General features: G+C 42.5%; 1 protein-coding gene across 11 annotated transcripts in view; it reads left to right on the forward strand.

Annotated features, from left to right (window-relative positions):
- Positions 1-21,725, forward strand: part of LOC121453499 (dual specificity protein phosphatase CDC14B-like) — a 75,726-nt gene that overhangs the window by 32,544 nt on the left and 21,457 nt on the right. For all 11 annotated transcript variants that reach the window (XR_005975018.1, XR_005975019.1, XM_041660323.1 and 8 more), the window contains 3 exons: positions 13,485-13,561; positions 17,356-17,422; positions 18,745-18,807. Coding sequence is in view for 9 of the 11 variants with exons in the window: in XM_041660323.1 (XP_041516257.1) it covers positions 13,485-13,561; positions 17,356-17,422; positions 18,745-18,807 (207 nt within the window). In the remaining 2 variants the exon portion in view is untranslated. The remainder of the gene's footprint in view (positions 1-13,484; positions 13,562-17,355; positions 17,423-18,744; positions 18,808-21,725) is intronic.

The following is a 21,725-nucleotide window of genomic DNA, read 5'->3' on the forward strand; positions in this document are numbered from 1 at the left end:
AGCTGGGTATGAATGAACAGTCACCGCCAACAGCTCATGCACATCAATTCTATGTATGTATGTATTCATTCAATCATTCATTCATTTTGGTTTTTTGAGACAGGGTTTCTCTGTTTAGCTTTGGTGCCTGTCCTGGAACTAGCGTTTGTGGGTAGACCAGGCTGGTCTTAGACTCACAGAGCTCCTCCCGCCTTTGCCTCCCAAGTGCTGGGATTAAAGGTATGTGCCACCACCGTCTGACTTTTTAAAAATTTTATTTATGTACATTGGTGTTTTGCCTACATGTATATCTGGGTAAGGGTGTTGGGTCCTCTGGAACTGGAGTTACAGACAGCTGTAAGCTGTCTATGTGGGTGTTGGGAATTGAATTCGGCGCTTCTGGTAGAGAAGTCAGTGCTCTTAACCGCTGAGCCTTCTCTCCAGCCCCACACATGACTTCTTAACCAGGGTTACCCCTCGATCGATTTCTTGTCCATTGTCAGATAAAGCACTGGTGGCCATGTTGTATGGAGCCAGCTGCTGTAATTTTAGAGTGGAAAATTTCTCAGAAAATGATTGAGGATATGGAGGAATCTTAGGGTTAAAACCAGAAAGTACTGGATAATTTTATAAACATGAAGTTGTTCTTGCTGTAGTGTTTTTGTTGTTGTTTTGTTTGATTTGGTTTGGTTTTAGTTTTTTGAGAGAATTTCTCTGTGTAGCCCTGGCTGTCTTGAAACTCATTTTGTAGATCAGGCTGGCCTTGAACTCAGATTCTCTCCTATCCAAGCCTGGTATTAAAGGTGTAAACCACCACACCCAGCACATTCTTGCTGTTTTTATTCGTTGGTTCTTTGGATTAAACTTGGGGCCCTCAGTATCTAAGGTGTTCTACCATAAAGCTGTGTACCTAGCCCACAGCTGGTGTTTTTCAACAGTGAAAAAGATAACTTCTTGTATATATAGACAGTGTCTTGACTCTTGACTTAGCTAGCGGTTGTATTTGGGCACACTGAGGCTGAGTTTATTTTTGTTTTCATAGTTAATATATCTGGATTTAGAATTCTGCTGAGAGGTTTACCCTTGCACATCAATGCCAATTCCATGGTAAAGAATTTGCCGGGAAAGCTGGACAGACTTGAATATTCACCAAGGAGTTTATTTCTCTGCTCACATAGAAGCCAGTTCCCAGGAGGGATTAGTGAATGGCCATGACAGGTGCCTTTGAGGCCATAGTGGGTGGTCAAATGGGGGAGTTTGGTGGGGAAACAGGAGAAAGATTTCCAAGAAAAGAAAGTTGTTCATAGTTGGAAAGAGTGTTGACACGTGATAAGGACACTTGAGAAGATAAAACACCTAAGTCATCAAGGCCTCTTTTGCTTAAAGTCAGTTTAGTTATCTGGTTAAAGTATTGTAGAGTTGAGCGCTAACCCCTATGAATTGAAGTTTTGGTAAACTTCTTCTAGAGTTGTTGAAATTTGGAGATAGGAAAGCTTGAACAGTAATTCTGAAACAAAACCAAAAATGTGGATAGAATTTTCCAGCTCAGTGGTAGATTGAACACTTGACCTAGCATGCAAGGGGCCCTGAGCTCCACCCCCAGTACTACAGGGGAAAAAAATTCAACAATTAACAAAAAGAAACAGAACAAAGAAAAACTGGGAAGATGGAGCAGTGGATAAAACTGCTTACTGTGTGAGTGTGAGGATCTTCAGTACCCATGTGAAAAAAACGAGTAGAGCTGCATGAGCCTGTAGTGTGCCGATAGGCAGCCCTAACTCTGAGGAGACAAATGAGCTTTCAGTTTAGTGAGAGACCTTGTCTCAAGGAAGTAAGTTAGCAACACAGGAGGACACGTGATGTCTTCCTCTGGCCTCTGCATATATGTGCACATGTGTGTACCCACACTCTCATGTGGATAATGCACACATTGGTACACATAGGCATGTACAGAGGCACATATATATGCATACATAAACACATGCTTGCACATGCACACACATGCATGCATACACACACACACATATATACATACACATATCTATTTAATTGCTGGTTGTGCAAATAAAATATTTTTTAGGCCAGACAGTGTTGGTACACTCCATTAATCTCAGCATTTGGGAGACAGAGGAAGGTAGATCTCTCAAGTTTAAGGCCAGCCAGGGCTACACAAAGAAACCCTGTCAAAAAATCAAAACAAACAAACATACATATATATATATATATATATATATATGTTACAAAACAATTTTATTAACAGTTTTAAAGTTATTTTTTTTAATATTTATTTATTTATTTATTATGTATACAATATTCTGTTTTGCGTGTATGTCTCCAGGCCAGAAGAGGGCACCAGACCTCATTACAGATGGTTGTGAGCCACCATGTGGTTGCTGGGAATTGAACTCAGGACCTTTGGAAGAGCAGGCGATGCTCTCAACCACTGAGCCATCTCTCCAGCCCCCCAGTTTTAAAGTTATTAAACAAGGGTTAGTGGGTTTTGAACGTATTTGCTCAACATTTTACAAAATGCCTGTCAATTTCCAATTTTTTTAATAAAAAATTTATGTATGTTATAGATTTTTTTCCTGCAGGTATGTTTGTGCTCCATGTATTTGTCTGGGACCTTCAGAGGTCAGAAGAGGGTGTCGGACCTCCTGGCCTGACTAATGTGGGTGCTAGAACCTGAATTCGGGTCCTTTGGAAGAGCAACAAGCTTTCTTAACCACTGAGTCACCTTCTCAGCCCCCGAGCTTCCCTTGACCTGCCCCCCTCACACACACTTAATTTGGGATTGAACGTAGGATTTAATGCCTGCTGGTTAAGTGCTCCACTGAGCTACATTTATCTTAATTTGTGTGTGGATGTGCTTGTGCACACCATGGAACACATTTGGAGGTCAGAGAACAACATCTAGAAGTCAGTTCTCTTCCACCGTGTGGGGCCCAGGGATCAAGCTGAGATTGTCAGCCTTGGTGGCAAACTCCTTCACCCACTGGTCTGTCTTGCTGCCTTAAAATCTGCTTTTTAAATTAAAAACAGTTGCTATTCTGTCTTACTGGTTCTTACCTTCTAGGTTACACATACTTGTGAAGGCAAGGCTTTTTTGTTTGTTGACTTTTCAATACAGGGTTTCATTGTGTCGTGTAACTCTGACTATTCTGGATCTCGCTGTGTAGACCAGGCTGGCCTTGAACTCTCAGAGATCCACTTGCCACTGCCTCCCAGGTACTGGGATTAAAGGCCAGGGCCACCACCTCCCAGCTGACTGGAACATTTTCCTCTATAAATAAATAAATAGAATTAATTCAAAGGCTCCTAGTGTAGACTCCATGACACAGCAGACTCCTTATCGTATAGCTTGCAAGTTTGCTTTCCTCCATGGTTAATAAATTACTCTGGAAGAACTAATTCTGGTAACTTGTAGGTTCCCTAGTAAATATTTGTCACTGTATGTTTTTTAAATGGTTCTTATAGTCTTTAGAATGGCTTACTTATAAGCATTCATATGGAAAATTATGGTCCTAATTAATTCCTGAGAATATATTAGCTCAGCAGTCTGTGAGTAGAATCCCACAGTGTGAGATTGCCTTAACAGTCAAGCTGAGAACTTCAGGACTTTATTTAGTGGTGGACTTTTGGACCTCTGCTGCACTTTTTAAGTGATTTCATTATTTTGGACTCTCAGTAGCCAGTTAAGGTGGCTCCAGGGCAGAGGGACTGGACAGGATAGGGGGAGGCTGAAGGTCAGATTACAGTTCAACCTGCCCTACAAATGGGGCAATGGAAACCATAGGGGTAGAACCAGGTGGGATGGTAACAGGCTCTGTAAACACTCTGGGGTAAACCTTGGATGTTAAAGGCTGTAAACATAGCAAGCAGCCAGGCCCACAGGCAGACGCCGCACACACAGCATCTCCGCTGTACAGGGTGGAGGCAGATGCTGCTCCCAGCTCATGAGGCTTACTTCTCTGTCCACTCGGGTCAGCGCCCCCGAGAGTCTGCGGCCCCTGGGATATCAGCTGAGTGATATTAACTGACTCTTTGAGCATGTGTGATTCTTGTTTGCAAATCTGTTGCTCTTATCTTTTCAGTCCTGCTTTTAGACAGGGTGGTTTCTTGTGTATAAATTAGGGTCGGGCAGTGGTCTCTTATCAGCAACAAGCAGAGTGACCCCAAATGAGCAGTTAATGCCACCTTTGGAGAAGAGCAGCCGTCCAGGGTTATGTAACTAACAATATTTTTAAATAGTTGTAGTCCTCCACCCTCACACATGTTTAAAAATTGTGATCCCAGAACTGGGGATATATAGTTCAGTTGGCAGAAGCTTGACCAGCATGCAGCAAACCTAGGACTTGATCCCTAATGTGGAATAAACATGGTGTGGTGGTACCTGCTTATAATCCTTAACACTTTGGAGTTGGAGGATAAAACATTCATGATAAGTCTTGGTTACATAGCGGGGTTTGAAGCCAGCACAGGCTACATGAGACTCGATGCTAATAAATAGATAAATAGATAATAAATAAGTAAAATACAGGGCTGGATAGATGGCTCAGAGGTTAAGAGCACTGACTGTTCTTCTAAAGGACTGGGATTCAGTTCCCAGTACCCAAAGGCAGTTCACAACTGTCTGCAATTCTAGGATCTGACATCTTCACACAGTCATACATGCAGGCAAAACACCAATGCACATAAAAAATAAAAATATCAAAAAAATGGTGATCTTTCTTTTAAAAAACTCAGAATGTGCTGGGCATGGTGGCACATGCCTTCAATTGAAGCACTGGGAAGGCAGAGACAGGCAGGTGGATGAATCTTTTTTAGTTAGAGACCAGCCTTGTATACATAGCAAGTTCCATGCCATCCAGGGTGATACAGTGATACCCTGTTTCACAAATCAAAAACAAAGCCACATGACTAAAACATTTTTATATACATGTATGAAACTATCAGAAAAAAATAAAAAAGCATCGAGTTTTTTTTTTTTTTGTAAACAGAGACTGCACTTTATTTCCCGACTGCCCAGACACAGAAACTATATTAATTACAACACTGTTTAGCCAGCAGCTTAGGCATAGTCTTACTTAGCTCTTATATCTTAAATTACCTATTTCTGTTTATCTTTGTATCGCCACAAGGCTATGGCCCTACTGGAAAGGTTCTGGCATCTTTCTGCTATGTGATGTGACGTCTGCCTGACTCCACCTTCTTTCTCCCCGCATTCAGTTTAGTTTTCTCATCTAGCTCTGTTCTGTCCTGCTATAGGCCAAAGCAGCTTTTTATTAACCTAAAACATATTCACAACATACAGAGGGGAATTCCACATTTTTTGTATACATATGTATTTATTTGTTTATTTGTTCAGGGGCAGGGTTTCTCTGTGTAACAGCCCTCACTGTCCTAGAAGTCACCCTGTAGACCAGGCTGGCCTCAGACTCACAGAGATCCTCCTGCTTCTGCCTCCCAAGTGCTGGACTAAAGGTGTGTGCCATTGCAGCTGGATAGTAGAGAGATTTGGTATTCTGACTTACAGTTCTTATACTTAAGCTAAGGAACTTAGTGCCAGCCATAATATGCTTATAAGTAAAAGTAATTACAAGCTAAAGCTATTGTAATGTAAGGGCAGCTGATGTCTTTGGTTTTTGTTTCCTTTTGAAGCAGGTTGGGGCTTTGTAGCTCAGGCTGATTTCAGATTCTCCATCCTTGTGCCTCTGCTTCCCTAGTGTTAACAGGCCTGTGCCACCATACCTGGATACCATCTGATAGTTTTACAATGTGAGTTAGTGGCTGGGCTTGATTACTAAAGTACTTGAGGATCTGAGTTTGATTCCCAGGACCTGTATAAAAAAGCTGGGTGTGGTGTTTAGCCTAGAGACAGGTGTGGACAGAAGTTTCTGTCCCACCTGGAGGGGAACTGCTGTGGGATAATGCTGTTGTACACTATAAAGATTTGTCACTTGCATTGTTTTTTTGTTTTTTATTTATTAAAGATTTCTGCCTCCTCCCCGCCACCACCTCCCATTTCCCTCCCCCTCCCCCATCAAGTTCCCCTCCCTTGTCAGCCCAAAGAGCAATCAGGGTTCCCTGCCCTGTGGGAAGTCCAAGGACCACCCACCTCCATCCAGGTCTAGTAAGGTGAGCTTCCAAACTGCCTAGGCTCCCCCAAAGCCAGTACGTGCAGTAGGATCAAAAACCCATTGCCATTGTTCTTGAGTTCTCAGTAGTCCTTATTGTCCGCTATGTTCAGTGAGTCCGGTTTTATCCCATGCTTTTTCAGACCGAGGCCAGCCGGCCTTGGTGAGTTTTAAAACACTGATGATTGGCCAGCCGGCCTTGGTGAGTTTTAAAACACTGATTGGCCAGCCGGCCTTGGTGAGTTTTAAAACACTGATGATTGGCCAGCCGGCCTTGGTGAGTTTTAAAACACTGATTGGCCAGCCGGCCTTGGTGAGTTTTAAAACACTGATGATTGGCCAGCCGGCCTTGGTGAGTTTTAAAACACTGATTGGCCAGCCGGCCTTGGTGAGTTTTAAAACACTGATTGGCCAGCCGGCCTTGGTGAGTTTTAAAACACTGATTGGCCAGCCGGCCTTGGTGAGTTTTAAAACACTGATTGGCCAGCCGGCCTTGGTGAGTTTTAAAACACTGTTTGGCCAGCCGGCCTTGGTGAGTTTTAAAACACTGATTGGCCAGCCGGCCTTGGTGGGTTTTAAAACACTGATTGGCCAGCCGGCCTTGGTGGGTTTTAAAACACTGATTGGCCAGCCGGCCTTGGTGGGTTTTTAAACACTGATTGGCCAGCCGGCCTTGGTGGGTTTTAAAACACTGATTGGCCAGCCGGCCTTGGTGGGTTTTAAAACACTGATTGGCCAGTAGCCCAGCAGGAGTTAAAGGTGGTGTAGCCAGACTAAGAGGAGCCTGTGCAGAGGGAAGGCAGAGAGGCAGTCCCCAGCCAGATGCAGAGGAAGCCAGATGAGAGTGCCTCACTGAGGAAAGGTGCTAAGCCACGTGGCTAAACAGAATTATTTATGGGTGAGTTTAAGTTGTAAGAGCTAGTTAGTAATAAGCCTGAACAATCGGCCAGACAATAGACAACCTGCCTGAGGTTGACAGCTGAGATTGTCTGCCAGCTTCCACGTGTACACACACATTAGAAAAAACAATTGTGACATTTTTTGTTAGTTTTTATCTGGGTCTGTGAGTTATGTACATTCTGCAACTTTTCGCAGCTGAATATGAACTTCTGTTGATTTTGTGCATATACTGTGGTAATTTGAAGTCTTTTTTTTTTTTTTTAACTCAGTCAAGTTCTTGGCACACAAAAGACTGTGTCATCTGGCTGACATGTGAAAATAGTTACAGGAGCCTTTAAAGACTCCAAACATTGTGACATTTTTTTGCATGAAGAATATTTGCAAATAGTTCATTGGTTTCTCCTGTGGCTGTGTTTGTTGTTGGGCTCCAAATGCCTTTTGTTCTTAACTGGGACTGGTGTGATGTTTGGTCTTGACACATTATCAGAGCCTCTCTAAGTATGTAGATGAAGCTTCAAAGTGTGTATAAGAACAGAAATGAGAAACACATGTTATGTTGGGTCTTCGTGGCTAGAGGCTGGGCTTGTCAGAATTAAAACCATACATGATGGAGTAGGGGCGCCTTTTCTAGGTCACCAAGCCCTCTGTCACTAGTGGCATCTTCCAGTATTCCAGGGTCACGGGTCCAGGACCCAGAACTTGTAATCAAAGACTTAAAAAGACTAAATAAGAAGGGTTGTAGTGTGGGGCGGTCTAAATGGGACCTGTCGTTTGTTTTTGTGTCTGTGTCAGAGAGTCTCATCGTTCCACTCAAGCTGACCTTGTATTCCCATCCTTAAGCTTCCTGCCAACTAGCTGGGACCACAGTCTCTGTCTCTGTTTCTGCACCACACCACCATTCTTGGCTGGCTGTGATTCATTGATTTAAAAAGGATCATCTTGCTGCAAGTACTTAATACTTTCTTGGGACTTCAGTTGCTGAATAAAAATTACTGATCATATCATATCTCTGCAATGGTCATGTAATTTTCATAAACCAACTGGAAAATTACATGATTATTGCAGAGATATGATACGACGAGTAATTTTTATGCAGTTGTTTTATCTAGTATTATAAACTGAGTTTTTTCCTTACCACTGGGCCTGCTACTGTATAACCTACTGCTGCCCACGTCACCTCTAGAGTTGGTGACCTAAAATAATAGGAAGTGATCTGGTTTTTGTTTGTTTGTTTTGATGAAGGGTGTCATGTTACCCAGGTTTACTTTGAATCTGCCTTGCCCTGTTTTATGTGGTGCTGGAGACAAAAGCCAGGACTTTGTGCTTCTAAGACAAGCACTCTTTCAACTGAGCTTCAGTCCCAGCAAATACTCTCTGGGTTAGGAGTTGTGAGGGCTTCTCTTGGGTGGGTCTGGTTCTCAAGCTCCGAGTCCTCAGTAATCTTGAGGATCTTCTCCAGAGATGGCTTACTTACATCTCTGGCAAGTCACTGTTGAACTTTGGCAGGAGACACTGTTCACCATGTGATGTTCCCAAAGTGACAGTTTGCTTTACCCAGTGTGAGGGATCAAGGCAGAGCCACATTCTCTGTGTCCCGTCTCAGAAGTCTCTCTGCTGGGTCTTTGTTCCCTCCATTAAACATTTGTATTTGTTTATGTGTATGGGTGTTTTTTCCCCTGCATGTGTCTGTATCGCATGTGTCCTGTGCCCTTGGAGGCCAGAAGACAGTGTCTGAGCCTCTAGAACTGGAGTTACAGATCATTTACCACCAAGTAGGTGTTGCGAGTAAAACCAGGGTCCTCTGGAAGAGTTGCTGGTGCTCCTAACCACTGAGCCCTCTCCCCAGTCCCACGCTCTTGTTGTCTCTGTAATTTGTGACAATGCACACATTGTCCATGTTACTGTACAAGAGGAGAGGTTAAGGGTGGAAATACAAGGAGCTAATGTGATTTGGGAGTGTCTTGGAATCTGGCGATCATAGTGTCTAATCTTTCTCTTGGTAATCATCTGTTTCTTGGCTTCAAAATAGCATCATGACATTCGAGTGGGCATTCTGTATACATAGCTTCTGATATAAATATCCTGAAAGCATTTGCCAAGGCATTCCTTGTGTCCAAGTAGCCGGCAGTGATATATTATGAAATTGTGTTGATTCTTGATAATTTTTGCTCATCTGAGCATTTGTGTTAATATAGAAACCAGTTAATAGGGTTCCTCCTGAGAGCCACTTTGAGAATAACTTCAGGTGGGAAGAAGGTCTTCGGGTCAGAAAGACAAGTAGGTGTGAAAGGAAAAACTGCAGATATTAGCAGACATTTTTTAAAGATTTGTTTTTACTTTATGTGTAAAAGTGCTTGCCTATGGCTTTGTACACCGCGTGCATGCAGTGTTTGTGGCGACTACAAGAGGGTGTCAGATCCCCTGGATCTAGGGTCATAGATGGTTGTGAGCCACCAACTGGGAATGAGCCCGGGTCCTCTGCAAGATCAGCAAGAGCTCTTAACCACTGGGCCATCTCTCCAGCTTGCTAGCAAGTATTTAATAGTTATATGTACAGGGGCTTAGATTAAATCTCTAAGTTTATTTCAATTTATCCTGTTAAGTCTTATAATATCTATTTCTATGTATTCATTTCCCAAACAGATTTTAAAACCACAGCTTTTTTAAAAGTTCATTGCTGGGAATCTGGAGTTTTCCCTCACCATCCCCCATAGGAAAAAAATGCTACGTTGTTCTCTTCTTCTGAATTGAACTTGTATTCCAAGACTAACCCACAGTTAATGAATTAAAAGGCTATTTTTTCTCTTGAAATTTAGAAAGAAATCAGGGCATTACCATTTTGGTATTTAAAGAAACCATGAAGCTACAGTCTGGCGGAATAAAAATCACTTTAAATTGATGTTTAAGCAAAAAGCTTGTATAGTTTTATACAGAGAAGGTGGTCTTGGAAAGCTAGAGAAACTTTGAAAGAAGGTTCTCTGGATTTCATTAGTTTGAATTACGTGTGTATGCAGTGCTCTTCTCACTGACTAGTGGGCTTTGGTTCTGTGTATTTGTTCAGGTGATTCATTCAGGAGTACAGTGTCTTAGCTTTGTTTTCTTGGCAGTTCTCTTTATTATAATTCTAGCATCCCTCAGGAGAGAGTTTATCTGATGTGTCTCACATGTCCAGGAGTTTACAGCATGATGTCTGGTTCGATCACTAATAAAAGTTGCAGTGAACCAGGAGCCTTTAATCCCAGCAGTGTGGCGATTTCTCAGAAAATTAGGAAAAAACCTTCCTCAAGACCCAGTGATAACCACTTTTGGGTATGTATCCAAAGGATGCTCAATCGTGCCACAAGGACATGAGCTCAACTATGTTCATAGCAGCTTTGTTTGTCATAGACAGAACCTGGAATCAACCTAAATGCCCCTCGACCGAAGAATGGATAAGGAAAATGTGGTACATTTACACAATGGAGTACTACACAGCAGAAAAAAATAATGACAGCTTGAATTTTGCAGGAAAATGGATGGAGCTAGAAAACATTATTTTGAGTGAGGTAACCCAGACACAGAAAGACAATTATCACATGTACTCACTCTTGGTGGTTTTTAAACATAAAGCAAAGAAAGCCAGCCTACAAACCACAATTCCAGAGAACTTAGACAATAATGCGGACACTAAGAGAGACTTACATAGATATAATCTACGTGGGAAGTAGAAAGTAGAAAAAGACAAAATCTCCTGAGTAAATTGGGAGCATGGGGACCTTGGGGGAAGGTTGAAGTGGGGAGGGGAGAGGCAGGGAGGGGAGCAGAGAAAAATGTAGAGCTCAATAAATATCAATAAAAAAGAATACCTTTCTTTGTTCTTGAAATTGATTGATGTTATGGTAGGCCTTTTCATAACGTCACTGAAGATAAGTAAATATTTGAGCATTCTGTTAATTATTTTCCCATTGCTGTAACTAAATACTTAACAAAAATAATGTAATAGAAGGATTTATTTTGGCTCCTGGTCAAAGAGAGTTCAGTGTAATTTATGATAGGGGAGGTGGCTGGGATTCTTCACTTCTCAGCTGACAAAGAAACAGAACAGGGAATCCTGCCTAGTCTGAAGCCTCAGCCCACTGGAGAACAAGTCTTTTCTCTTTAAATTGCTCTAGAAATGCTTCAGAGACTGGTAGAGGTTGTGCGTCTTCTAGATGATTCCAAATCCAGTCAAGTGTGGTCTTTTGAGACTAAAAGGAATAAAATTCTAGCAAGAAATAGTTCAGATATTGGGGAGACAGGCCATTTATAACTGTTAAAACAAAATAATTGAAATATCCTCTGAAAGGTGTCAAGTTTTTATTATTTGTTCTAAGATCTAGCTTTATGTTTAAGATTTTTGCTCAATATATTAACGTGTTGTTGACGTGTGTGTGTGTGTGTGTGTGTGTGTGTATACACATATGTATAGAGACAAGAGGTAGATGTATGTGTTTTCCTCATTTTCCACCTCCTTTTTTTGAGGCAGGATCTCTCACTGAGCCTGGAGGCTCATCAGTTTGGCTAGGCTGTTCTGACCACTGGGCTTCAGAGATCTGCCTGTCCGCTTCCCAGCACTGCAGTTAGAGACTTGCATTGGCATGTTCACCTTTTACACAGATCCTGGAGATCCGACTTCGAATGCTCATGCTTGCTTAGTAATCACTTTACCAAATGAACCCGTCCCCAGCTGTGGTCTCTTAATCTTTGTTTTGAGACACGATTTCTCTATGTAGTCCTGTCTGTCCTGGAACTCTCTTCTCTGTAGGCTAGGCTGGGCTTGAACTCAAGAGATTGAACTGTCTGCCTCCCGAGTACATGGACTAAAAGCATGCACCACCATGTCTGGCTTTGTTACTTTCTTTTTTTTAAAGAATAATTGCTTTTAATCTAGTGATGGGCTTACATTAAAGTCAACTTACTTATGAACTGTTATTAAGTGCTCTTTATTATCCTAAGTACATTGGGTTCTACATAGTAGAACCATTCATTTATGCTTGGACAGGAGTTGAGTGATAGGAAACACAGCCTTCACTTCAGAACGCCTCCAGCCATAAGAACAACTTTCACTTAGAGTATTAAGCACTAGAGACAGAAGCTTGTAATTGAGCTGATGCTGGTGGTGCAGGCCTTCAATCCTAGCATTCAGGAGGTAAATGCAGGTGAATCTTTGAGTTTGTGGCTAACCTGGTCTCCAGATAGAGTTCCAGGATAGCCAGGGCTGCCCAGGGAAACTCTATCTTGAGAAACAAAAACCAAAAGAAGCAGCAATAGCTTGTAAGTAACTTGGTAGTGTTTTTTCCCTTTTATTCTGTTTCTCGGACCTAGGGAATCAAATTCAGGGCCTTCTGCACTCTGCTACCAAGATACTTCTAACCTAGATTTGATTATTTATTTATTTATTTATTTATTTATTTTTGCTATTGTAATTTAAAATCTATTTTCCGTAAATAAGCTTTGGAATTTAGTTTCTGTCTTCATATGTGTCTAACTGAATGTATGTGGGTCCCTGGTTCCTGCATGGGATTTGGGAACACCCTGCAGATAGTGGTGGCTGGGGAAAATGGGATCAGTTTCTTCAGAGATACAGGTAAAGCTCTCAGATGAAAAGACCTCAAAACAATATACAAAAGTTGAAGAAAAGACTCCAGGCCACAATCAAGGTATCTCAGCATGAACTACAATTGGTAAAGAAGGGGATTTGTCCAGGTCTGGTAGTGCATTCCTGGGGTAGGTGCATCTCCGTGAGTTTAAGGCCAGCCTGGTCTGCATAGTGAGTTCTAGGTCAGCCAGGGCTACAAAGCTCATGAGACTGTCTCAACAAAAAGAAAGAAAGAAAATGTGTTTTTAAAGTGCTACACTTCTTAGCACAGGTTGTTTAGTGTTGGTGCACTCAGGGTTCATGTGGCAAGGAGGACTCTTCCCTGGTAGGTTGTTCTGTGGGAAATGCTTTTGTTCATTGTAAAGATTTGTCTTTCATATTGGTTTAATAAAATGCTGATTGGCCAGTAGCCCAACAGGAAGCATAGGTGGGGCAACCAGACTAGGAGAATTCTGGGAAGAGGAGAGGTAGAGAGTCAGTCATTACCCAGACACAGGAAGCAAGATGAGAATGCCTACTGGGAAAAGGTACCAAGCCACATGGCTAAACATACATAAGAATTATGGGTTAGTTTAAGTTGTAAGAGCTAGTTAGTAATAAGCCCGAGCAATAGTCCAAACAGTTTATAATTAATATAAGACGTTGTGTGTCTATTTGGGACTGAATGGCTGTGGGACTGGGCAGGCCAGAAACCTCTGTTTATAAGGTTGAAACAAACAATTAACTTAGGGTCCCGGGAGCCTGAGAACTTGGCTCTGCTGCTAGGCTAGAACTTTTGTAAAAACTGCTTCTTGGTGACAGAACTGTGTCATTTAGAAGTAAATTGCCCTTTTCTTTTTTTCCAAATACAGGTTATATATTTGGGGAGGACTCCAGAAGATGCATATAGAACATTAATCTTTGGAGATACAGCTTATATTCCTTTCAGGTAAATGTATAGATCTATTTGTATAAATGTATAAATCTATAGACCAAATAGACCTACTTGATCTGTTTGGTCAGATCCTTACCAAGAAGTTCTTAGTGGTAATTCTTTATCTTTTTAAATGAATTTTTTATTTTTTTTAACGCCTCGACCACAGTTTTCCCTCCCTCCACTTTTCCCAGTCTCCCCTTCACCAGCTACCTCTCAGCCCCACCCCCATCTACTTCTCTATTTCTATTCAGAAAAGAGCAGGCCCCTCATGGTAAAACCCAAACATGGCATCTCAAGTTGCAGTAAGACTAGGCAGGCGCTTCCTCTCTTATTTTTTTTTTTTATTTTATTTGCATTGGTATTTTTCCTGCATGTGTATCTGTATGTGGAGTCAGAGACAGCTGTTAGCTGCCATATGGGTGCTGGGAACAGAACCCGGGTCCTATGGAAGAGCAGCAGTTAGTGCTCTTAACCACTAAGCCATCTCTCCGGCTCCCCGCTTCCTCTCTTATTAAGGCTAGACGAGGCAACCAAGTAGGAGGAAGGGGTTCCAAAGGCTGTCAAGAGTTAGAGACAGCCCTTACTTCCACTGTTGAGAGTCCCACAAGAGGACCAAGCTGTCACATATATGTAGAGGGCATAGGCCAGCCCCATGCAGGCTCCCTGACTGTCAGTTCAGTCTCTGTGAGCCTCTATGAGCCCTGGTTAGTTGATTCTGTGGGTTTTCTTGACCCCTCTGACTCCTATAATTCTTTCCTCCCTCTTCTGCAGGATTCCCCGAGCTCTGCCTATTGTTTGGCTGTGGGTCTTTGGATCTGTTTCTGTCAGTTGCTGGATAAAGCCTATCTGATGTTTCTGATGTTAATTGGGCTTGGCTCCAGTCTATGAGTATAGCAGACTATCATTAGGCATCATTACATTGACTTTTTTTTTTTCTGCCAGTCATGTTTGGTTCTATCCTAGGTCTCTGGGCTGTCCAGCCTCCGAATCCTGGCACTCTAGGCAGTGTCCGGTGTGGGCTTCTCCTGGCATGGGTCTCAGACTGGACCAGTCAGTCATTGATTGGCCATTCCCTCAATTTCTGCTCCTTCTTTACCCCAGCATATCTTGTATGCAGGACAAATTGTAAGTCCGTAGTTATGTGGATGGTTGATGTCCCAGTCCCTCCTCTGGAAGTCTTGGCTACAGGAGATGACCTGTTCAGGCTGCATATGCACTATTGCTAGGAGTCTTGGGGTCACCCTGTAGATTTCTTGGGAGTTTTCATTACACTAGGTTTCTCCCTCACCCCAAATGCCCCCCTCCAGTGTCTCTTCCAGTACTCTTTCCTCTCCATCTCCACCAACTTGATCTCTCCTATTCCCATCCCCACCCACCCCAGTCCATTTGTAAAATATATTCTGTTTCCCCTTCCCAGGGAGATCCAGGCGTCTCCCTTTGAGCCCTCCTTATTACTTAGCTTCTTTGGTTGGTTCTGTGGATTTGTAGCATGATTGTCCTTTACTTTACAGCTGATACCACTTATGAAGTGAGCACACACCATGTTTGCCTTTCTGGGTCTGGGTTACCTCACTCAGGATGATGTCTTTTCTAGTTCTATCTTTTTTTTTTCTGCAAATTTCATGATGTCATTGTCTTTAACAACTGAGTAATACTCCACTTGGTAAATGTACCGCATTTTCTTTATCCATTCTTTGATTGAGGCACATATAGGTTGTTTGTAGTTTCTGGCTATTACGAATTTAAAGCTGCTATGAACATAGTTGAGCAAGTGTCCTTGTGGTAAGATGGAGCATCCTTTGGGTAGATGCCCAAGAGCTGGGTCTTGAGGTAGATTGAGTCCCAGTTTTCTGAGAAAACGCCATATTGGTTTCCAAAGTGGCTGTATGAGTTTGGACTCTTACCAGCAGTGGGAGAGTGTACCCCTTGCTCCACATCCTCACCAACATGAGCTGTCACTTGTAGTTTTGATCTTAGTCATTCTTGACAGGTGTAAGATGAAATCTCAGAGTTGTTTTGATTTACGTTTCCCTGATGGCTAAATGTGCTCAATGTTTCTTTAAATGTTTGTCAGCCATTTGAGATTCTTCTGTCGAGAATTTTCTGTTTTAACTTTGTACCCCATTTTTTAATTGAGTTATTTGTTTTTTGTCGTTGTTGAGATACAGTTTTTTTGAGATGCAGTTCGCATTGTCCCTTGATCCTCTTCTTTGCACCTCCGAAATTCTAGGGTTACAGGCATGCACTACCATGCCTGTCCTGTGGTTGTTAATAGCTCGCTTTGGTTATCAGATAGAAAACTGGTTCTCAGCTTTGCTGTTGTCTCCTTTACAATCTTAAGCCTCCATTTGTAATGAAGATAGGAACTATGACCTGCAGAGGTTATGCACATAAAAACAAACAAGCAGATTTAGTGCCTGCTCTCACCCACTGTTTGCTCAGTGTTCATAGCCCTTTCTCTTTTTTTAAAGTTGTTGCATATTTGGAATTTGGAAAGGAAACACTAATGTAAACAGACATTGCATACAAACGTGTACATGTGCACATGTATGTGTGCAGCACTTAAGAGTTGAACTCAGGCATTGCACGGGCACACACCACTGAGCCTGAACCCCAGCACAAAACACTAATCTGAATTATACAGCTGAGTCTTACACATGTATGTGTGACTGCCACACTTTTGGGTGTAGAACTTGGCTCTTATTCCCAAAGATTCCCTCTTGCCCTGGAGACTGCTCTTAGGTTACCTTTCCTGCTGTGTCTTAGACCTGTTTGCTTTTGAACTTCCTGTATTTGGAGTCCTCCAGTGTGCATCTTGAGGGGATGGCTCAGTGATTAAAGCAGTTGCTACACAGGCCTGGAGACCAGGGTTTAGGTTCTCCAGTACCCATGAATGCTGGGTGGGAATGACAGCCTGCCTGTAATTCCTGCCTTGGAAAACAAAGACAGTGTATCCCTAGAGCAAGCTAGGCTAGCAAGGCCAGTCATGTTGGTGGACTCTGGGTTCGCTGAGAGATCTTACCTCAATGAATAAGGTGGACGAGCAATTGAGGATGATTTCTGATGGCTCAGGTCAAGGGTATTCATGAAGCAAGCATGTGTGTTCAGATAGGGGGTGAGGCTTGAATAGAGCAGGCCTTCAGCTACCGTGGTTCTCAGAGAGATCGTGCATCAGATTCTTTGCAAGGTTGAATCTGCAAGCCTTTAGCTGGGTTGGAGAATTGTCGATCACATTAAGGAATTAATGATAGTAATTAACAGTTGCTGTCAAAGTCGTATTACTGCACTTGGAGAGTTTCCTCTCTTCCTATTGATTGATATAGGGCTGGTGTATTTGACTGTCTGTCGGCTAATTGTGCACTTGCTCAGATGTGGAGAGGTTTTTGTTTTTTTGTTTTTTGTTTTTTTTACCTAAAGGTTTGGATGCTCTTTTGCTCTAGTTTTTTTTTATTGGAATTTTGACCCTTAAGAATTAGAAAGGGGTCAGGAGAGATGGCTTAGCAGTTAAGGGCACTGGCTGCTTTTCCAGAGGACCTGGGTTCAATTCCCAGTACCCACATGACAGCTCACAACAGTCTGTAATTCCAGTTCCAGGGACTCTTATCCCAGTGTGCATAAAATCAAGTTAAATAAATTAAAAAAGAAAAGAATTAGGAAAAAGTTACCCAGTTAAAGTTGTGATATAGCTGTAGGAACAAAATGCTTGGGACTGCTTTAGAGATCATTGGTGCATTGACTTCTAGCCAGCTTTGTCTGGGGTGAGTATGCTGTAGAACATTAACAGAGTAACACTTTGGGAATTTCAGAGACGCTGCCTACGGAAGCTGCAGTTTCTATATTACACTTCTCGACTGTTTTCACGCAGTAAAGAAGGTGAGTGTCTTGGAGAAGATGAGGCGTTCTGCACAGCTCTGTTAGAATTTCTTCAAAAGAGGGGTGTGAGGTCAGAAGTATTCCAGTCCCAGTTAACATTAAAGGGACCCCAAAGCGATAGACAGCTCATTCTGAATTTCTCATTGCTTCTCTGCATGAATGGGATGGAAAAGGCACAGGCAGGAGATAGGCTGGGTTTGTCCGTTAGTTGGTTGAGCACTAGTATAGTGTTGACTGAGGTTTCTGTCCTGCCCAGTTCCCGCAGCTGTTAAAAAATCACAGAGAGGCCTACATTAATCATAAACTGATTGGCCCAAAGCTCAGGCTTTTTTATTAATTGATTCTTATAATTTATATCAGCCCACAATTCTTGTCTGCGTTAGCCACGTGGCTTGGTACCTTATTTGTGTTGACCGAGGTTTCTGTCCTGCCCAGTCCTGCAGCCGTTTAGTCCCAAATAAATTCACCAAGGCCTACATTAATTATAAACTGATTAGCCTGTTAGCTCAGGCTTCTTATTAACTAGTTCTTACATTTTACATTAACCTATTATTTTTATCTGTGTTAGCCACGTGGCTTGGTACCTTTTTTGGCTTCCTCAGAGGCTGGGTCACGACTGTAGAGTGAGCTTTCCTCTTTCCACAGTTTTCCTGTTCTCATTGCCCCGCCTCTATTTCTTCCTTGGTTGCCCTGCCTATATTTCCTGCCTGGCTACTGGCCAATCAGCATTTTATTAAAAATAATACAAGTGACAGAATAAAAGATCGTTGTCCCACGGCAGTGTAGCATGTGAGAGGCTAAGGGTTCAACCCCAGCATCACAAAAATAAGGCACAAATAAGAGAGTTAAGTAATTCGGTTCTAGATACAGTATTAGTTTTGAGTGTGTCTGATTTAAAATAAAAAAGTTGAATACTTTTTCCTCCCAAGTTCTGTTTATGTATCTGTAACATAGTAGCCGTGGGGCAGAGACTTGCTCAGTGACATTGTTGGGTTAGCATATACAATGTCCTAGGTCCCAGCCCCTGTACCAACAACACAGTAACTTGAGACTCAGTTTTCTTTCCAGGCATTGAACTTTGAGTTCAACATTGTTACAAAGTTGTATATAAAAACAAGTGAGTCACAATTGCTTTCACAGAAAGTTTCAGGGCTGGGGGTATGGCATAGGGCCCAGCAACAAATAAGCGAACAGAAATCCTCAGCATGAATTCAGTGATACTTTCTAGGACGTTTCCTGGTGCTTAGTAGAAACTTGGGTAGGACATTGGTTTTTTTTTGTTTATACCTTTGTTCTTAAAAAGTTTTCCTTTCGTATTTTAGGCAATGCAGTATGGCTTTTTAAATTTCAACGCATTTAACCTTGATGAATATGAACACTATGAAGTAAGTTCCCGGCTCTTCTCAAACTCCCTGCCCCACACTTCACTGAAATGCCCTTGATCGGCGTATCTATATTAGTGCACAAAGTAATGCTTTTAATTTGTTGTTACTGTTATTATTATTTATATGTGTGTAAATGATGTGCATTGGTAAGCTTGTGAGGTCAGAGGACAACTTAGCAGAGCCAATTTTCTCCTTTCACATCTGCGTGGGTTCTGGGGCCCAACTTGTCATCAGGCTTGTGTGGCAACTGCATGACCTGTTAAGTCACCCCACTGGCCGGGATGATGTTTTGATGGATATGTGCTTGCGAAACGGGTCCCTGAGTCAAGTTCATTCACACGTGTGTTATCTCTGCAGTGTGTGTGCTGAAAACATTTAAGATGTAGGAACAACTTGACAGCGGTGACTGGTGGTGGCTCACACCTTTAATCCCAACACTCGGAAGGTAGAGGCAGTAGATCTCCGTGAATTTGAGGCCAGCCTGGTCTACAGAGTTGGTTCCAGGACAGCCTGGGCTGTTACACAGAAAAACCCTGTCTCTTAAAAAAAAAAAAAAAAAAAAAAAAAAAAAATCCCAGCACTCAGGAGACAGAGGCAGATTTCTGAGTTTAATAAGTGGTTCCAGGGTGAACAGTTTTTCATTGGTATAGTCTTTGCAATGCTTAGTTTAAATTCTGTTTTTAGTCTTGGTGATTTTCCTGTAGTGGTGGGGATACAGGTTTTGAAGTCCTCAGTGTGGACACAGAAAGGTAATTAGTTGCTGTGTCTAGTGACCGCCAAAGTATATTTGACTGTTGTTAGAGCCTATTTGTATTGTCTGGACACTTCTGTTTTCCGTTATGAAAACTAAGCACAAATAACCAGGCCTGGTGTCAGACACCTTTAATCCCAGTACTCCGGTAGATCTCTGTATCTTTGAGGCCAGCCTGGTCTCATATAGTGAGTTTCAGGCCAGCCTGTAGTTTGAGGCTACATAGTGACACCCTATCTAAAAACAAAAAGCCCCAAATGTTTTAGATAAAAGAGTGAGCCTTTTACTGGAATCCGCACGTTAAAAATCCAGGAGCAGAGCTGGGGAGATGACTCAGTAGATAAAATGGTTATTGTGTAAGAGCGAGAACCTTATTTAGATCTCAGTGTCCGTGAAAGGAGCCCAGTGTGGCAGCAGACATCTTTAATGCCAGCACTGGGGAGGTACAGAGAGCAGTGTCCCTGGGGCCCACTGGTCAACTGTTTTAGCTGATATCGGTAAGCTCCAGATTCGGTGAGAAAACCTGTCTCAAAAAATAAAGTGGTGCAACCCATGTTGGGGTTCTAGCTGAAGATCAGAAAAGCAAAACAACCAAGCCACAGAAAAATCATACCTCTTACAAGGCTGATGGGCTGCAGACTGAGCCCCGAGCCTCTATCCCCTCCCCTTTAGTGCTGGGATTAAAGGCCTATGACTCCCTAGTACTTGCATTAAAGGTGTGAGCCACTACCACCTGGATCTGTTTCTGCATTGATCTTGTTTAGCCCAGGTAGAAACTCTGTCTCCCAAATCCTAGGATTAAAGGTGTGTGACACCACTGCCTGGCCTCTAGTGGCTTAGTTTTACCCTCTGATCTTCAGGTAAGCTTTATTTATTAAAACATAAATAAGTATCACTATAAGGTGGAGAGGAAGTCGACCTCCAGCCCACACACATACGCACACACACACACATACACATTTGCGTACACACACATACACACACACACACATACGCACATACACACACATACACATTTGCGTACACAAGCGCAACACACACTCATGTGGGAATGTGGATTATTATTACCAGACTGAAGTCTCTTCCAGGAGCTCTGGTCCTGGCCTACCCTATCAGATAAAGAAGATGGAGAAGATGGGGCAGGAGAAAGTATCCAGGCAGGAAAATTCACAGATATCTTTAAGTTATATATCTTTTAACTTAAAGATAAAAAAAAAAAAAACAAAAAAACAGAAAATCCTCGGTTCCAGATGTCCTCATCCAAACAGATGAGTAAGAGGAAAGCTGTAGTTACTTTGAGGAGAGGAGGCTCTTTAGACCGTACTCCATGCATTCATATCCCAAGTCCGTAGGTAATTAGCTTTTGCTGTCGGTTTCTAAAGAGCTTTTATTTATTTAGAAGTCTGAAGTAGAATTGAAGTGTTTTGTTGACGATCTGGGCTGTTTTCATGGCAAAGATAGAGCAAATCCTTGGGGTTCGCTCATGGCAACTGTGTCCTCCTTGTGATGCCAATGAGTAAGCCAGGCAGGCATGGCTGAGACCTGTAATCCCAGCACTTGAAAGAAGAGACAGATGATTCCAGGGGTGGGCCAGACCGGCCTAGTTAGTGTCCGCAGGCTCTGACTTTAGCAAGAGACCGTGTTCCAACAAATGAAGCAGAGAGTCATTGAACATCAGATGTCAACTTCCACACATGCGAACATGCACACATACATGTGCACCATATGCACTTAAAAATACTTTTTCTAGGTGTATGAAATATTAAAATAGCAGTTGGCACATGAAGCGCGGTGTTTCTTCTACTGTAGTTGAGTGATTTTTCTCTCTCTTGGCGCTGATTCTCTCTGTCACAGTCAATTGCCTTTTGTTGCTTTAAAAGTCTTGTTCTGCCAGGCGTGGTGGTGTATGCTTATAATCCCAGCCCTTGGAAGGCAGTGGCAGACAGAGCTCTGTTGAGTTGAAGGGCATCCTTGTCTACATAGCGGGTTGAGACCATCCAAGGTTACAGTAAGAGCAAGGTGGACAGCACCTGAGGAATGGCACCAAGGCTGTCTCTGTCCTCTGCACACACACACACAGCATAAAGTGTTTTCTTGCTTCCCTCTTGTTAGATGGAAGCAGTGGAGACCGTGCTTCTATCTGACACATTCCCTGTTTTTACTCAGG

This window comes from Microtus oregoni, unplaced genomic scaffold (assembly GCF_018167655.1).
Source record: "Microtus oregoni isolate MIOR12 unplaced genomic scaffold, Mior012 000011F_ref0000422, whole genome shotgun sequence".
In the NCBI taxonomy this organism is placed as follows: domain Eukaryota; kingdom Metazoa; phylum Chordata; class Mammalia; order Rodentia; family Cricetidae; genus Microtus; species Microtus oregoni.